Consider the following 18,491-nt stretch of genomic DNA (forward strand, 5'->3'; position numbering starts at 1 on the left):
CCCTAGTCAATGAATATCTTATTTTAAAATATTTTATTTATTTATTTATTTATTTATTTATTTGTAAGATTTTATTTATTTGACAGAGAGAGAGGGAACACAAGCAGGGGGAATAGGAGAGGGTAAAGGAGCTTCCTGTGGAGTAGGGAACCCGACATGGGGCTCTATCCCAGGACCCTGGAATCATGACCTGAGTCAAAGGCAGACACTTAACTATTGAGCCACCCAGGCGTCCCTATTTATTTATTTTGAAGATTTCATTTATTTATCTAGAGCATGGGGGAGGGGGAGAGGAAGAGAATCTCAAGCAGACTCACCACCAAGCACAGAGCCCAATATAGGGCTGGATCTCATGACCCTGAGATCATGACCTGAGCCAAAACCAAGAGTCAGACACTTAACTGACTGTACCACCCAGGTATCCTACCAATGAGCATCTTACGGGCAGGTAACCCTGTGTTCCCTGGGTCCATCATGTGTTAGGTGATTGTGGCAGATCATTCCCTTGCCTTCCTCTAGAGGATCTGGCTCCCCTTCCCACTGGCAAATGGCTTGCAGAGCCGACTTGGGGGAGGAATATATCCCTGTTCCACTGACATTAGATTTGGTCATCTGACTTGCTTTGGCCAATGGATGTGGGCATTCCAAGTCCCAATAGAAGATTTAAGAGCCTTTGTCTAGTTTAGCCACCTCAGATTGGATCCCAGAGTAAGAAGACATATGGAACAGAGTCAGAGCTGACTTGTAGCTAGCATCTGTGAGAAACAAACCTTTATTATCTAAGTTCCTAACTTGAGTTATATGTTATCACTAAAGAAATCTCACTAACACTGTGACCAAGGGTAGAAATTTGATGAGAAACCATGGCAACCTTTTTGGAAAAACACCACTGGATGATGATATAATGGGGACATTAAGATTTTTAGTCCAAGGCCTGAGTTTGAGTACTGGACCTAATACCTGTTACCTGAATCATTTAGAAAAGTTACATAATCTTTCAATGAAAAAATAAAGACACAGAAGTGTGGCACAGCTCATTATGTGCAAGAAAACACGAGAGTGGACTCAGCTTCTTCATCAGTATAATGGAGCGGATGATAATGGCATCTTCCAGGCTAGAAGTAAGAGTGAGGATCATAGAAAATTGTTGTGAAAACACCTTGTAAACTATAGTCACTGTTAGTTATTATCAATGTCAGTTGGGTCTTTGATTCTCTGTAACCAGGGTCAGTGATGCAGGTTTCAATTGTTCATTCCAATCCAGAAAAAAACCCAAAAACACCAAATGAAAAAACACCACAACATCTAACAGGCACCTAAAATAAGCAAGCAGTGTATAAGGGTCTGTGGAGTCTGAGTGATAAGTAGGAATTATGGGAACTGAAATCATGGACTCAAAGAGGAATAGAGTCAAATGTACCTTCCCATTCAATGAATCCAAATCCCATTTTTCAGATGGCCAAACTAAGACCCAGGGACAGGAAACATGATGCTCAAGGTCACATAGTAAACTAGTGGCAGAAAAAGGATAAAACCCTCAGCCTCCTAAGTCCTAACCCTCAGCCTCCTAATTCCACTATACTTTGTGGGAGTGACTGTATGTGTGTGTTCCAAAACCACATTGTAAATGAGTCTCTCCTTCCCTTATAGGCAGAAGTGCATTTCTCTTTTACTATCCTTTGAGTTTTGGCTAGACCCATTTGCATTCAGATTTAGGGAAGGGACAAGAAGTCCCTTTCTGAGGATCGCAGGAGGGCAGAGGCCCTAAAATGCCATGTTTCTTAAAACAGGAGTCCCTGGGGTACCTGGGTGGCTCAGTCATTAGGCATCTACCTTTGGCTCAGGTCATGATCCCAGGATCCTGGGATGGAGCCCCACATCGGCTCCCTACCAGACAGGAAGCCTGCGTCTCCCTCTCCCAATCCCCCTGCTTGTGTTCCCTCTCTAGCTGTGCCTCTCTCTGTCAAATAAAATAAAATCTTAAAAAAAAAAAAAAAGAAAAGAAAAGAAAGAACAGGAGTTCCTGAAACTCCTGCACTTTCCCAAAGATCCACTTGCCTCAGTGACTCCATGGTCTCACCCATATACCAGGAACTTTGAAGATATTGATGACTGCTGCTACTCACAGCTTTAATAAAAGCTAGCTGCTGGCCGTATCACTAGTCTTGGCCTAGTGAGCTGAGAAAAACTAAAGGAAAGGGAGTCCTGAAGAGGAATCCCATAAAGCAGAAGAGAAGCACTACTATGGTGGCCAGCACACCACTGAAACTTACTTAATTGTTGGAACAGCAGAGGGATAGGATGGATGTGGGGATGAGGAAGGCTGAGCGCCCTCCCTCACTGTTCCCGGATCTGATCACATCCTTGCAAGTCTTAACGTGGTCCACAAGATCCTTCAAGACCTGGCCCCTGCCTGCCTCTCTACTCTCCTCTCATACTACTCTCCCCTTGATTGTCTAGTCCCTGTGGCATGGGCTTCTTTCAGTATCATGAGTGCTTCAAGCTCTACCCCACATTAGGACTATTCTTGATCTGGAATATGGCCCTCTGCCTCCCCCCACACACCCACCCACACACACACTCACACACACTCTGCCTAGCTAACTTCTCATCTTTTAGTTCTCAGCTTCAGTGTTACTTTCTCAGAAGATCTTGAGTCTCTAAAATTAGGTTTCTCTTTTCTCACTTTCTTCACAGCACTTGTAACTTATGTTACTTTTATCTGCCCACCATTCCTTCCTTTAGGGAATCACTATTTTAAAGAGTTGTGGTGGCACTACAGGTTATCATACCCGCCTCCCCCGCCACTGGGACAGGCATTGACTCACGGGTGGCCAATCACAGTCTTCCCTGACATTGCTATATGGCGGCTGGGACACAGAAGGCATTTTTTTGCAGGAGTTGGGAAGATAATCTGGAGCTGCCATCATCCATCTTACTCCTCATAGAGTTTGGAGAAGGAAGGAGGCTGAAGGGATTAGCAAAGTTGAGAAATGGAACGTGCAATTGAATCCTAGATCTAGTGGACTTTCCAGCTATAAGAGCTAATAAATTCTATTTTTAAAACAGTATTTTAAATCTATTTTAATCTATTTTATTTTTTTAAATTTTATATATATATATTTTTAATTTATTTTTTATTTATTTTCAGCATAACAGTATTCATTATTTTTGCACCACACCCAGTGCTCCATGCAATCTGTGCCCTCTATAATATCCACCACCTCCCACCCCCTACCCCTTCAAAACCCTCAGATTGTTTTTCAGAGTCCATAGTCTCTCATGGTTCACCTCCCCTCCAATTTCCCCCAACTCCCTTCTCCTCTCTATCTCCCCATGTCCTCCATGCTATATTTTAATCTATTTTAAATCTCTTTTAAAAACAGATTTGGGATTCTATCACTTGCCGTTAACAAGAGTCCTACCTCATGCAGAACTTAATACAATTTCTAACAGTTTTATTGAGATAATTCACACACCATTCAGTTTGTCTCTTTAAAACATGTTAAATTATATATTTGTATAATTATTTGTTTATTGTCCCTTATCCATTAGTTCCATGATAATAAATGCAATAGCTGTTCTGTTCACTATTATAACCCAAGTACCAAGACAGAGCCCAGCTTAGACTAAGTGCTCAGTGAATAAGTGAAAAAAATGGATGAATGAATGAATATCTAACCTATTCTGGGTACTTAGGATAATGAACCAAATGAGACATAACCTTGTTGCTCTTGAGGTCTAGCAAGAGAGACAGGTGTCCAAATAGTCAAATACTAGTAAGCAACAGAGGAAAGCTCAGGAAATTGTGTAGGACAGACATGGTTTACTATGACCTGCCCAAATCTGACCTATTGATTAAGGCCTTCTTTAAGTGCCTCCCTAAACTCAAGAATTACTCTGACTTCATCTATGTTCCTACATAAATTTGATAGATCTAAACTGACTCCACTACTTCTTAACTGCATAAACTTGAGAAAATTATTTAAGCCCTCTGAACTTCATTTTTCAGAGTATTGGACATACCCTAGAGTACCTACTTGGAAAGGTTATAGGGAGAACTAAATGAAATAATTAATACACAGCATCTCATAGAATGCCTGGATCAATGTCACCTACTATCATAGTTACTATACAGTGAGGTTAAGTAGTTAGGAGCACAGGCTATGGAGGCAGACTTCTGCTTGGGTTCAAATTCTGACTCTACCTGTTAGTAGCTGTGTGACTTTAAGCAAGTTACTCAATTTCTCTGTGCCTCAGTTTTCTCATCTGTTTAAAAAAAAAAAAACAATTTACAGATAAGAGAAATATGTATGTCAGAGGGCTCTAGTGGAATTAAATTAAATGAATATTACTTTAAAACACTTAGAATAGTGTCTGGCACAAGGTAAGCACCTAATAAATATTTAACCAACTCACTTGTTAAAAATCTTAGTCATGAGGGCCTGGCATGCCAATTATTATTTTTTTCCAAATATAAAACTAACTCACCTTTTAGAACTTAGTCTTGTTTAGTTCTAAGGATTGACATGCTGATGACATATCCTTGTTTCTAATACATCAAAGTATATACATAAAATCAGCTTGCACCCTTCCAATGGCACAAGTTTCTTTGGGAAAGGCTACTCTTGACTAACACTGTCAATGATTTACAGTTCCCTGAACACACAGTGCTGGTCCTTTCCTTTACCAGTTTATTCCCCTGAAATATCCTTGCTTCTTCTCTTCCTTACTTGGCTGTTCCATATGTCTTCAAGATTCAGCTTGGCATCATGTTCTCTGGTCCCCCTGAGTTAGGCGTCTCCTCTGTGCTCCCCCAAAACCCCCAGTACATCCCTCTATCACAACACTGATCACATGGGGTATCACTGTTTCTGTCCTTCAGACAGGGGAGTTGTGTGTCCTATTCCACTACACAGGGCCTGGCATACAGTAGGCACTCAGGAAGTCTTAATTGGATTGAAATAAAATGAAGTAGCCAAATACTTAACATAATGAAGTTTAATCAAAACATATTTTTGCAGCGTCTACTCAGTGCCAGGTCATCGAAATAGGCACTGTTGGCACAAAAATAAACTAGACTCATTTCCTGTCTTCATGGATCTTTAGGGGAGATGGACAAGTAAACAAGTGCACCCAAGTGTGATAAGGACTGGGTCTGCTGTGTGGGAGGCGGGGGCATGAAGGAAAGAGCTCTGGGGGCCAGGAGAGGCTTCACAGAAATGTGAAGCTTGAGCTGTTTTGAAAAGTGAGTGGAGGTTTACCGGCTAGATGAGGGTACAGGGTGGGAAGTAGAAAAGAGAATTCTAAACAGATGGGGTGTAGCCACTCCAAGAAAAAGTGCTGGAGTCTCCCTGGGGACAGCAGGTTGAAGGCACAAGTAATAGTCTAAGATCACCAAAATGTTTGGTTCACTGTTTGAACCAGGGGGACAGGCACGGGCACTTTCTGGATGCTGTGAACTTCTGTGATGGGGTAAGAACAGCAAGATCCCAGATAACCCAACCTCCCTCTTTATTAAACACCTACAGTTTGCTGATTTCTATTTCAGGCCACCCTGGGGAGCAGGGGAGGGAAGAAAGAAGTATAAGACACTCTCCCACGCATGTACTCATAATACGTGTGATACAAATACCGCACACAACTCACATTTGTATATTATACAGTTTGCCCACCTACAAGCCTAAGTATCTATACATCAGAGACCATCAGAGAAAACAATTTTAAACTCCCTACTCCTCAACATTTACAAGACCTAAGTTATAAGACATATTTAGGGAGACTAGCTAAAAGTTAAGCAATAGAGCCTTTCTTTCAGGGGAAGTTTTCTCCGAGGTGACCCTACACTGAACCCCAACATAGAAAAAAAAGAAAACAAAATGAAACAAAACAGGGAAGCCTGGGTGGCTCCATCGGCTAAACATTTGCCTTGGGCTTAGGTCATGATCCCACAGACCTGAGATCGAGTTCCGTATCGGGCTCCTTCCTAAGTGGGGAGCCAGCTTCTCCCCCTGCTGGCTGTTCTCCCTGCTTGTGCGGTCTCTTTCTCTCTCTGGCAAGGCAAGGCAGGGCGCTGCTCTTTGAAGCAAGTATTGGTAGGAATTCTGCTGTCAGGCCACCAAGACACATCTGAGACACCTGGGTCTCAGGGAAGCACAGAGATAAAGGTGCTTGAACCTTGGAAAATGCTAGCGCATCATGAGCTGTGCGCTTAAACCACACGGTTTCATCCTTTCATACAATTATTTTTGTTGTGAATTATGTTTTGGTAAAGAAACCTCAGTTTACATTGAGAGGAATTCTAAGACGTAATGTTGTGATTATTATAAGGACGTTTGATATTAAGGACATGGTCACATCCAGCATAAAGCCTGCTCTACAGCTGCCAATGAAAAGAAGTGCTTCTCAGGAAAATGGGTTTGTTTTTATTTTAAAGACCATCTCAAGACTGTGTACTTGATTATGTTTCTTGCCTTGATGGCTGGTAGGAAGCTCAAAGCGAACATTTTGGCCCAACTCTCACGCATGTCAGGGAACTTAAAACATACATATTTATCTCACCCCTGGCTTCCTCTTTTTTTCTCTGACCTTTGTTTTCCCTTTACTCCAATTTTCTTATTTCTTTATTGATGTATTATGATGATTTTTATAAGACACCTCAGAGCCTTTGTGGAAAGAACTGGTGAATAAAAGAGTTCATAAATTTAAATTTTGGGGTGCCTGGGTGGCTCAGTGGGTTAAGCCTCTGCTTTTGGCTTAGGTCATGATCCCAGGGTCCTGGGATGGAGCCCCGCATCGGGCTCTCTGCTCAGCCGGGAGCCTGCTTCCTCCTCTCTCCCTGCCTACTGCTCTGCTACTTGTGATTTCTCTGTCTGTCAAATAAATAAATAAAATGTTTTTTTAAAAATTTAACTTTTACTTAGTAATTCAATGTAATAAAATATACACATCATAAATAACAAATTACCTAAAACTCACTAGCACAAAGCTTACATGCACATTGCACAAACATAAAACAATATACACAGAGCACACATGCACATAATTCACAATCACAACACACCCTTCATGTTACATTCCCATGTAAACATGCACACATACACACATGTTGTGCCCATACCAAGCTGCTCGGCAAGGAGCCGGCCCTTCTCAGTGGGAACAACCCTCTCTTCCTCCATGTCACACTTGTTCCCAACCAGGATAACCTGTGCATTGTCCCAGGAGTAGGTCTTGATCTGAGTAGCCCTAAAAAGAGACAGAGAGAGGACAGTGTTAATGACATTCTGTTATGCTAGCAAGGACCCTGCAAAACTCAAAGACGTGGTTTCCCTTCTGGGGCTAGCTACACCCAAGTTGTATCAATGAACTCAGCTGAGGACAGATGGACACCTGCCCCAGCTCTGCCTGCAAACCTCAACCCAGATCCTAGAAGCCTTCCTCTAATACATCTGTCCATCCCTCTCCTCAATGGACAGAGAGCTCTTTTTGAAACACCTATCTTTTTAATTTTTAAAAAAGATTTTATTTATTTATTTATCAGAGATAGAAAGAGAGAGAGCATAAGCAGGGGGAGTGGCAGAGGGAGAAGCAGGCTTCCCACTGAGCAAGGAGCCTAATGTGGGACTTGATCTCAAGACCCTGGGATCATAACCTGAGTCGAAGGCAAAAGCTTAACCGACTGAGCCCCCCAGCCATCCCTGAAACATCTGACTGACCACGATAAGTCCTTTCTGAAAAGGACTCTCCGATGGCCCCCTGACTAGCTGTGTGATGAAGTCTAGAACCCTCAGGTGTTGACCATTCACATCCTGTCTCTCTAGCTTCATCCCACTTCCTCCTACTTCTCACTATCCCGAAATGCTCTTCCATGGCTTGTGCCTTTACCTATACTGGGAGTCCCTTCCCCACACTAACTCATCCCCCAGGGCCCAGGGCTAGTCTCATAATTCCTTGGGGGAAGACTTCCCAGGCTTTCTCAGGCCCAGCTAGCCTCTCCCTGATCCCCTGTGACTTACAAACATTCACTGAGGCCTCAGATGGTGATTCTTTGTGGAAACCAAAACGTCAGCAGTGATTTCCTTCACATAGAATGGTTATGAAACTTTTAAAAAATGCTTTTCTGGGGGCTCCTGGGTGTCTCAGTCATTAAGCATCTGCCTTCAGCTCAGGTCATGATCCCAGGGTCCGAGGATCAAGCCCCAAGTTGGGCTCCCTGCTTAGCGGGAAGCCTGCTTCTCCCTCTCCCACTCCCCCTGCTTGTGTTCCCTCTCTCACTGTGTGTCTCTCTCTGTCAAATAAATAAAATGTTTAAAACAACAACAACAAAAAACTTTTCTGTAGGGGCGCCTGGGTCGCTCAGTTGGTTAGGCAACCGACTCTAGATTTTGGATCAGGTCATGATCTCGGGTCATGGGATTGAGCCTAGAGTCAGACTCCAGCTCAGTGCAGAGTCTGCTTGTCTCTCTCCCACTGCTCCTCCCCCTCCCTGTTTGCTTGCTCTCTCTCTCTCTTAAATAAATAAAATCTTTACAAAACATTTTTCTGTATTTTTCAAAATTTTGAAAATGAGCATTTGCTACTTATATAATGAGAAACAAAATTTTAATATAATGAATAAAATAGGAACCTTGTATTGTGGATACATCTATTTGTGGGGATAGGACTCTCTCTAATTACCCTATCAAATAGAAATGATTACTTCTCCTTTTGGTCCCCTGTACCTTTACCATGGCACCTGTTACATTTGGCTGGATTTATAAGTCCCTCCTTGAAGGTGAGGATAGTCTCATTCATCTCTGGAGTGCCAGTCCTCAGCACAGAGCAGAGAAGGTGTCAGCAAGTGTCTGATGAACGGATAAGCCAGCTAATGGTTAATCCCAAAGCAGATCTTAAATGTGGCCCTGTCACTCTAACTCAAGCCTAACTGCAACATGGACCTATTAATGACTCTGCTCCTAAAGCTGATCCCTCACTAATCTTCTCTTTCTTTAAGGGTGAGAAGCCATTCCTTCAAGGTACAGAATTCACTCAGCCACATTTGTTGTGGGCTGACAAAGCACCAGATTCTGTGCTGAGCACTGGAGCTTAGACGGCTAGTCTCGGGCCACGTTGCTAGGAGCAAAACTGAAAGGCCAGAGCTTGGGAGAAAGAGACACTCAATCTTCGGCCTCAAGGCAGATAACTGGAGCCAAGTCTCCATGTCTCCCCAAACTACTCTTCCTGTCCTCTTCCTCCCTCCTCCCACCCCCATTCACTCCCAGCTCCCAGATTAGCAACTCAGGTTATTCTTGGAGAAATCGTCACCAGGTGTTAAAATCACTGTGTTCCTGAGACAGAAGGAACAGGGACTGACGGTGAACGGGAAGAAGGTCAAGACCAACAGGGAATGAGCAGCGTGGAGACACTTAAAGAAAGAGCTCATCCATGATAGGAGATGGGGGGAAAGACGGAGAAGGGGAGACAGATCATGACTGAAGAGAGGAGAGGGAATAAAAAGGGGGGAAAGGAAAAGGGAAGAGAAAAAAGGAGTAAAGAGGAAAGAAAGGAAGGAAAGGAGAAAAAGAAGATAGGGGGTACTTGTTAGAAAGGAAGAGAGAGAAAGGAGGAAGGGGAAGGTGACCACTAGGCTGAGAAGGAGAACACAGATCACTGTGAATGACAGACATGTGGACTGCACCCCGGACAATCGGCAAAGCCACTCTCAGCTCAAGCCTGCAACACACCAACAGTACTTCACAGATCATGGCAACTGTTTTGTCAGAGAAGGGAAGTCCTCAAAGGGTAGCTATTATGCTAAGGGGAGCAGGAGGTAAGCATAGCCCTGGCCAGCACTGCTGCTGTATGCCTGGCCTGTTCAGCCTCTCTGATTCTGAAGAAGATCCATGGCACAGATGTTCCACCTCCTCCCATCCTCATCCTTTGCACTGGGCAAGGCTCCTGGCCCTCCCTCTTACCTATCCTTTCCTTCAGCTCCCTTCTCCCTGTGAGTTATGCTCCAGGAAGGAATTTGTACATTACTCAGAGGTTGTACCTCTGGAGCTAATTTCCATGGTATACTGAATCTTTATAAACTTGGACTGGATGTACTCTTGACCCCCAGCCTAGGGATAAATTTTATGGGGAAGTCATATGTGGATTCATTCACTACTGTGACCAGAATGATTTTCGCAAAACATTAATCTGAACCTGCTAATTCCCTGTTCAAATGTCATCAGCTAGGAGATAAACTCCTAACTCCTTACCCCAGCACTCAAAATTCTTCAGGACCTCTGGTCTTCCACTTCCACCCCTCACTTACCTCTGGTCTTTGCACATCTGCATTCTTTTCCTGAAATGTTCTTATCTATTCACCCCCTGGCTAAGTCTTACAAAGTCTTACATCTTACAAAATGTAGCATCTGAGTCAACAACTCTAGGATGTCTTCCCTGCTAACCAAGCTGGGTCAGAGCCCTCTACTGGGTTCCCACAACCCTGGTGCGTGTCTCCATTACTGCACATCATGATATTCTCACTGCTTGCTTGGTGCTCTGTCCTCTCATCTCATCTACATGCTCCTTGAAAGCAGGAGCCATGTCTGATTCTTCTAGATTTCCCTAGCATATAACACAAGGCCTAGCACACATTAGATTTTTCTAGACAGTTTGATGAATAATGAATGAGTGAGGTGAATGAATGAATGAGATGAATGAATGAATCTCATACCAATCTTGGACAGCATTGAAGGATTCCTCATTGGTAATGTCATACATCAGAATGAAGCCCATGGCCCCACGGTAATAGGCTGTGGTGATGGTCCGGTATCGCTCTTGTCCAGCGGTGTCCTGCGTAGGAAAAAGAGTTAGCCTCCTAGAAAGTCTACTTTTGTTCCTAAAAAGTCCTCAGAATAATTTAAAAAAACCCAAGGTATATTTAAGGAGCACCTATTGTGTGTCTTATATTGTACTTGGTGGGTAGAATAAAATGTTTTTTAAAAACCTCATAAAAATTGGGGCATCTGGGTGGCACAGTAAGTTAAGCATCTGCCTTCAGCTCAGGTGATGATCTCAGAGTCCTGGGATTGAGCCCCACATTGGGCTCTCTGCTCAGCTTTTCCTTCTCCTCCTGTTCCTCCCCCCGCCCCCCCGCCATGCTCTCACTCTCTCAAATAAATAAAAATCTTCAAAAAATAAATAAAACCTCATAAAATTTAATAAGAAAATAATTGAGGGGCACCTGGTTGGCTCAGTCAGTAGGGCAGACAACTCTTGATCTCAGGGGGTCATGAGCTAGAGCCCCATGTTGAGGGCAGAGTTTACAGGAAGGAAGAAAGGAAGGAAAGAAGGAAGGGAAGGAGGGAAAATAATTGAAATTTCAACAGAAAAAAAGGGCAAGAGGAATAAACAATTCAAAGGAGAAGAGACCAGTGAATAATTATTATATTAAAAGATTTGAACTATTTTTTCCTAAGATTTCATTCATTCATTTGACAGAGAGAGGGAGCAGCAAGCAGTAGGAGAGGGAGAAACAGGCTGGTGGAGCAGAGAGCCCGATGCGGGGCTCTATCCCAGGACCCTGGGATCATGTCCTGAGCCGAAGACAGACACTTAACAAATGAACCACCAGGTACCCCAGATTTGAACTATTTTAAATTATAATCCCCATTATAGATGAGGATATTGTGAGATGTACAACCTCACACCTTGCTCATGGAAACTTGGTTGAGTCTTTCTGAAAATCAATTTGGAAGTATCAAGATCATTAAAAATATTTGCACCTTTAAAAAAAAAAGATTTTATTCATTTATGACAGAAAGAGAGAGTGAGAGAGGGAACACAAGCAGGGGGAGCTGGAGAGGGAGAAGCATGCTCCCCGCTGAGCAAGGAGCCTGACGTGGAACTTGATCCTAGGATGCCGGGATCATGACCTGAGATGAAGGCAGATGCCTAATGACTGAGCCATCAAGGCTCCCCAATATTTGCACTCTTGACCCAGAAATTTTCCTCCTCAAAATTTTTGCTACAAAATTAGAAAATCAGACCTATGTACAAAAATATTTGTTGGGACATGCAGCAGTGCTTGTATATGTGATATAGTATCACTTTTCTAACTATAGATGTAGAAAAGAAAAGTGGAAAAAAGCATATCAAAAGATTAATAGTTATTATCTCTGTATAAGAGTCAAGAATTACAGGGATTTTAATTTTTTTCATGCACTTTTATTTTATCTACAATAAGCACATGTTGCTCTTATTTAAGGAGAAATAAATATTTTGCTTAAAAAATAACCAACACAATTCTTTATCTCAAGCAGATCACAGCCCAGTTGGCAAGACAGAGGTGTAAGCAAGCAAGCAAAAACAAGACCAACAGTGTGACGTCACTGGAGCACATTGGGATGCTTCACAAACGTCCACACAGCCCTTATGTGAGGGACCAGCCAATCATCTCTGTTTCATTACAATTTCAGAATGCATGATCCTTGAGCATGTATAAAACATTTCCTCATATATTAGCTTATTTAAATTTTATAAAATCCCTGTGATGTAGGTATTATTAGCATTTATATTTTATAGCTGAGAATACAAAAATGCAGCCAGGGCATGTGACTTTCCCAAGGTCACAAAGTTGGTGACACAAACTATGCCTTAAATCCAGGACTTCTGATTCCAGATCCAAAGCACATACCACTAAACCTTAATCAAAGAAGGATGTATGCACAAATATTTCCTGAACACAATCTACAATGATAATAAAAACAAATAAAGGAACAATAATAACTACACCATGTCATTATTTGTACATATGTTGCACCTGTTATCCACATACTCAGAAACACTCTGTAGGTTACTCCATTTTACTCCAGATGAGGAAATTGAGGCTTAGACAGATCACCACTATCAGAACTGCAATTCAAAATAAGTCTATGTGGCTTCCCTATGACCCTGCAATTGCACTACTGGGTATTTACCCCCAAAGATACAGATGTAGTGGAAAGAAGGGCCACCTGTACCCAGTGTTCATAGTAGCAATGGCCAGAGTCGCCAAACTGTGGGAAGAACCAAGATGCCCTTCAATGGACAAATGGATAAGGAAGATGTGGTCCATATACACTATGAAGTATTATGCCTCCATCAGAAAGGATGAATACCCAACTTTTGTAGCAACATGGAGGGGACTGCAAGAGATTATGCTGAGTGAAATAAGTCAAGCAGAGAAAGTCAATTATCATATGGTTTCACTTATTTGTGGAGCATAACAAATAACATGGAGGACATAGGGAGATGGAGAGGCAAAGGGAGTTGAGGGAAATTGGAGGAAGAGACGAACCATGAGAGACTGTGGACTCTGAGAAGGAGGGTTTTGGAGGGGAGAGGGGTGGGGGATGGGTGAGCCTGGTGGTGGATATTATCGAGGGCATGTATTGCATGGAGCACTGGGTGTGGTGTATAAACAATGAATTCTGGAATACTAAAAAGAAATAAATAAATAAATTTAAAACAACAACAACAAAAAAAAACACAAAATAAGTCTATATGACTCCTACACTCATTACAATTATATTATGAATTTATACTATGAATATGTAATTCATAGCCATGAACCATACTTTGTGTGATCTAAAAATGGAACAAGCACTATGCCTGCCCTCAAAGAGCCTCAGTAAAAGAGCAGAGGTAGCTAAGACATACACTGATAGACTGATAATAAGAAGTATGTGGCAATATGTCTTGAGTTCCAGATAATCAGTATAAAGAAAACATGTCACACAAATCAGGTAAGGTAGAAACATGGTGATTTTGAGTAATTATAGAAGATGTCAAAGTAGAGATAGTGTATCTGTTAGGATATACTGAGTTACTCAGTAACAAAGCAATGCCTAAATCTCAGAAGCTTAAACAAGGTTTTATTTTTTACTATTACTACATATCCATTAAGAGCTGGGTGCTCTGCTTTTTGTCTTCCTATTCCAAGATAAAGACCAACAGAGCAGCTACCAGAGGGAAAAAGTGTGAGTCATGTGCTGGCTCTTAAAACTTCTTCCACTTCTCCCATTTCACTAGCCAAAGCAAGTCATACACCCACATCCAAGAAAATGCAATCTTTTAATATGCCCAGGAGGAGAATCATAAATGTGGCAGACAGCGTAGCTCCCACTAATGGAATCTGTACCAAGTCCAGAAACACTGGTCTGAAGATGTGCTTATCTGACAATAGTAGGAGGACAACATGGATTTCTTTCTAAAGAAGAATTTTCCAAGCAGAGAAGTGAAGGAAAAGTTTTTGCCATTGAGTTACTCCAAAAGAAATAAAGGAATGATAGGAAATGGGAAATGGGTAGGTGCTAAAACTAGAAAGAGATTTAAAGGCTGTGCTATGGGGTTTGGATTTTATCCTTTTTTTTAGGCTCCATGCCCAGCATAGAGGCCAACATGGGGCTCCAACTCATGACCCCAATATCAAGACCTGAGCTGAGATCAAGAGTCAGACACTCAACCAACTGAACCACTCAGGAACCTCTGGACTTTATCTTTTAAAATGAAAGATTTTGAGGCAGGGAATTAACATAACTAGATCTTAACTTTATTTAGAAAGATCACTCTGGCTGTGATGTAGAGAATGGACTGGAAGAAGAGATGGAAAGCAGGAATGCTAGTTAGAAGATCTTTGCAGTGGTTCCAATGGGTCCCAGTAAGCATTTGAAATAGAGGGGTAGCAGTGAGAATGAAGTAGAAACAGATCCAAGAGGTGTTTAAGAGGTGAGCTATAGGACATGGTGATGGATTAGAGGTGAAGAGATGAGAAATTAAAGATAACAATTATGTTTCTGGCAGGGCTTATTCTCTCCCTGTTCTCAGCAATTCAGCTCTGGCCCAGACTTGCACAACCTTACTCAGAAAAACTGAATCTGTACTTACTACTCCCACCATTCTTGGGGAGCATATAAATCTCGATCTCCTTTTGTTGAGCATGGTCCTTGGGTATCTTTTTTAAAAAAAAATATTTTATTTACTTATTTGACACACATACACAGAGAGAGAGAGAGAGATCACAAGTAGGCAGAGAGGCAGGCAGAGAGAGAGAAAGAAGCAGGCTCCCTGCTGAGCAGGGAGTCCCAGGTGGGGCTCAATCTCAGGACCCCGAGATCATGACCTGAGCCAAAGGCAGAGGCTTAACCCACTGAGCCACCCAGGCACCCCTGGTCCTTGGGTATCTTACTCTTCCTCTCAAGTGGCTTATCAGAGTATTCATTCTAACCACATACAGTACTTTTCCCTAAGAGTTCTAGCAAATATAATTTTCTCCATTTCATAACTGAGTATGCAGATGAATTAATTAATGAATGAGTAAAAAGATGGATGATTGAGTGAACACGTAACCCTGGAAATTTTAGGCACTGCTGAGAGAAATCATCAGCTTGCCATATCTATGCATAAGTTGTGTGTGTACCTCTGGAACCTGCCAACAGTATTTGATCCACTCCACCCCCACATACCCTTGCTTCAGCTTCCTGAACTCCTTGGAGTCAACACCATAGATGAGATTCCTTCCACCCATCGGCAGGGCAGGCCTCAAATCTTGTCCTATAGGGTCTAGAGTTTATTCAACCATCCCAATCAGTGATATAGAGGCCCAGGCAGGATTTCTGAGCCGCTGCATGGCTAGCAGGTCTCAACTCTTCTCTCCATCTGTGTTGTAGCATTTCCTGTGAGAGGTGAGAGTCCCCCACCTCTTGACTAGAGCCTGGCCCTGTGTGCCAACTCTTTGACAGGAACCAGTTCCATCTCCATGCTCCTAGTGCCTAGCATAGGGCTGTACATACAGTAGGGATTCAATCACCACTCGCTAAACACAAAGGCCACATAGTTTTGAGACTGAGTGTGGTCTCTGAAGTTAGACTCCTGGGTGTGAATCCCTATTCGACCACTTACTATGCAGCTATGGTAGGCAGCCTCTAAAATGCCCCCCAAATCACTGTCCCCTGGTATTTATGCTCTAATGTAATCCTCTCCTTAGGCAATTTTCCTTTCTGAGTGGTATTCTCTCCATCTATAAAGTGGGAATAAAAGTGGTATCTACTTATTATGAAGATTAAGAAAGTTATTATATTTAAAATGCTGGGAATGTTTCCTAGTAGATAGTAAGTGCCATAAAAGAATCAGAATTGTTATTTCTGCACTTGCAGAGTTAGCCCCAGGAACAGGGCCAGCTTCCCAGGGTCTGCCCAGCTGGAGTAGATGAGCTTCATGAAATGTGTCACTTCCCACTCATTCAAACCTGCCCAGGGCTGCCTCCAGCCAGAGTCTTCCCTCGGGGAGTAGCAAATGGTCTGATAGAAAGGGATTGGATGAGCATAAAAGTTGAGAAGGGTTTGGTCTGACTCTCAACTCTGCATTCATCAGTTGTGTGATTTTGGAAAGCTTGTTGCTTTTTTTTTTTTTTAATCTCTCTGAGACTCAGCTTCCTCACACCTAGACTAGATATAATGATGCCTCCCTTGTAGGCTGTTTGCAATTACAGAAGATTTTTTAAAATGTCTAGCTCATAACTGCTACTCAAATATGAGAGTACATATCATTTTCATTATTACTTAACTCTTCTAAGCCCCAGTTTTCTCATTTGTAAAGTGGTGATAATAATACCACCCTTGAAGTGCTTGTGTGAGGACTACAGATAATGTATTTGTAGTGCCTGGCAGAAGGCCAGGCACACAGTAGGTGTTTAGTAAAGCCCATAGTAGCTCCTGCTACTACTGTTGATATTGTTGTTATGGTTATCTCACTTGAAGAAACACAAGGTTGGAACAACAACAATCCAGCTCTCACTATCCTGTGCTCAATGGAAAGTAGCCCAGAGAATTGCTCCTGAACCTCCCTCTCTCTTTTATTTTTAAAAATCACTTTGACAAACATTGATTCCCCTCCTACTGATGAGAGTCAGAAATAGAACCAAAGAGGAGACAGGAAGGAGGAGAAAGAGGCATGACTCACTGGCTACTTGAGGAAAAAGACCATGTCATCAAAAGCAATCAATTCACTTCTATGAAACAGGCATTCATTGAGCTCTTTCTGTGGGCCAAGCATTATGCCAGAGAGTGGACACCAGGGTGAGCAAGCCACTGCCCAGCCGCACATGGCAGACAGACACACAGGCAAGGGGGAAAGAAGTTAACATCAACTGAACACCTACCATGTGCCAGACATTTTGATAAATGCTTTATATACAGGCTCTCATTATTTACAGTAATAAAATAAAACTGCTAGTTGAACATTGTTATATCCCAGGCACCATGCTAAGCACCTTTCCTATTTTATTTAATCACCAAACAGCCTTGACAAACTCTTATCTCTATTTACAGATGAGAAAAAGTTAAATGACTTGCCTAAGATCCTGCAACCAGTTCATAGCAGACAGAGTCAGACCTGGGGTCTGTCTGATTCCAAAGCCCATTCTCTTCCCAGGATGCCCATCATTTCCCATCGTTTCTCTTATCTGTTGCAGCAGCCTAAAGCAGGATAAGTTTGAGTCTCCATTTTATATATAAATTAGCTGAGGGTCACTGAGGTTAAGTAAACTGCTACTTAGATAGAGTCAGGATTCAAATTCTGTCTTTTGACCACAGCCTGTGCATCTTCAATACAACCTACAGCCCAACCAGAATATTCTTGATCCCTTTATGCCCCCTAAGATAGGACCCAACACACTCTGCAGCATACCATCCCCCCAGATAGGAGGTCCTCTAAGGCTTCCTGGGGCAAATGATCTCCCCTCCACCAGAGGGTAAGGCTGTATCCACAGAGCTTAAATACAATCACATGTGTCTGCCACTCAGGTGCTCAATCAATATTAGTTATCTTCTTTATCTTCCACTGACTCACCAATCCAACACAGACCCTTCATTTCTCTCTAGAGTTTCCTCATGGTCGCCCACACGTGCCACACTCATTTCTGCTCCATATTTCTGTTCATGCTACTCTCCACCATATCTTCCCTTTCTCAGCTCCTCCACTTGTCTTGACTACCAGATTGTTGAATTCTAAAGCTAAAAGAAAACCTTAAGAGTTTTCAATTTACCCTCTTGCTCAAAATAGGAATTCATTCTACAGCATACTTGTATTGAGTGTTTCTAATGCTGGATGCCCACCACCTTAAAAGGCAGCCATTCCACTGATGGACAGTTCTGTTTATTAGAACATTTCTTCCTTCTGTTGAGCTGAACTCTGTATGTGGTAATTTTTATCCATTGATTTAATTCTGTTCTCTGGAGACACAAAGAATAAATCTAATTTTTCACTCCCGTGGCAGCCTTCCAAATATTTAAATCCTATGTTTGCTTAGCTCTTAGAGGTTATAAAGTTTGTTCTTATTATCTCAGTTAATTCCCAAAGAAATCCTATGAGAGGAAGAACCAAATCCCCTTTCCACAACGGAGGCAACTAAAGCTTGTGGAGGCAAAAGACAGTAAATGATGGAAAGGGGCTTAAGTAAAACCAGGTCTTTTGGCTCCAAGGGA

General features: G+C 42.3%; 1 protein-coding gene across 1 annotated transcript in view; it reads right to left on the reverse strand.

The window, feature by feature from the left end:
* The window catches only part of RAB3B (RAB3B, member RAS oncogene family), a 73,251-nt gene that overhangs the window by 13,846 nt on the left and 40,914 nt on the right, over positions 1-18,491 (reverse strand). The window contains exons 3-4 of the mRNA XM_059374723.1: positions 10,703-10,821; positions 7,121-7,245 (exon numbers count right to left, since the gene is read on the reverse strand). Coding sequence (XP_059230706.1) covers positions 7,121-7,245; positions 10,703-10,821 — 244 coding nt within the window. The remainder of the gene's footprint in view (positions 1-7,120; positions 7,246-10,702; positions 10,822-18,491) is intronic.

This window comes from Mustela nigripes, chromosome 14, assembly GCF_022355385.1.
Source record: "Mustela nigripes isolate SB6536 chromosome 14, MUSNIG.SB6536, whole genome shotgun sequence".
Taxonomy (NCBI): domain Eukaryota; kingdom Metazoa; phylum Chordata; class Mammalia; order Carnivora; family Mustelidae; genus Mustela; species Mustela nigripes.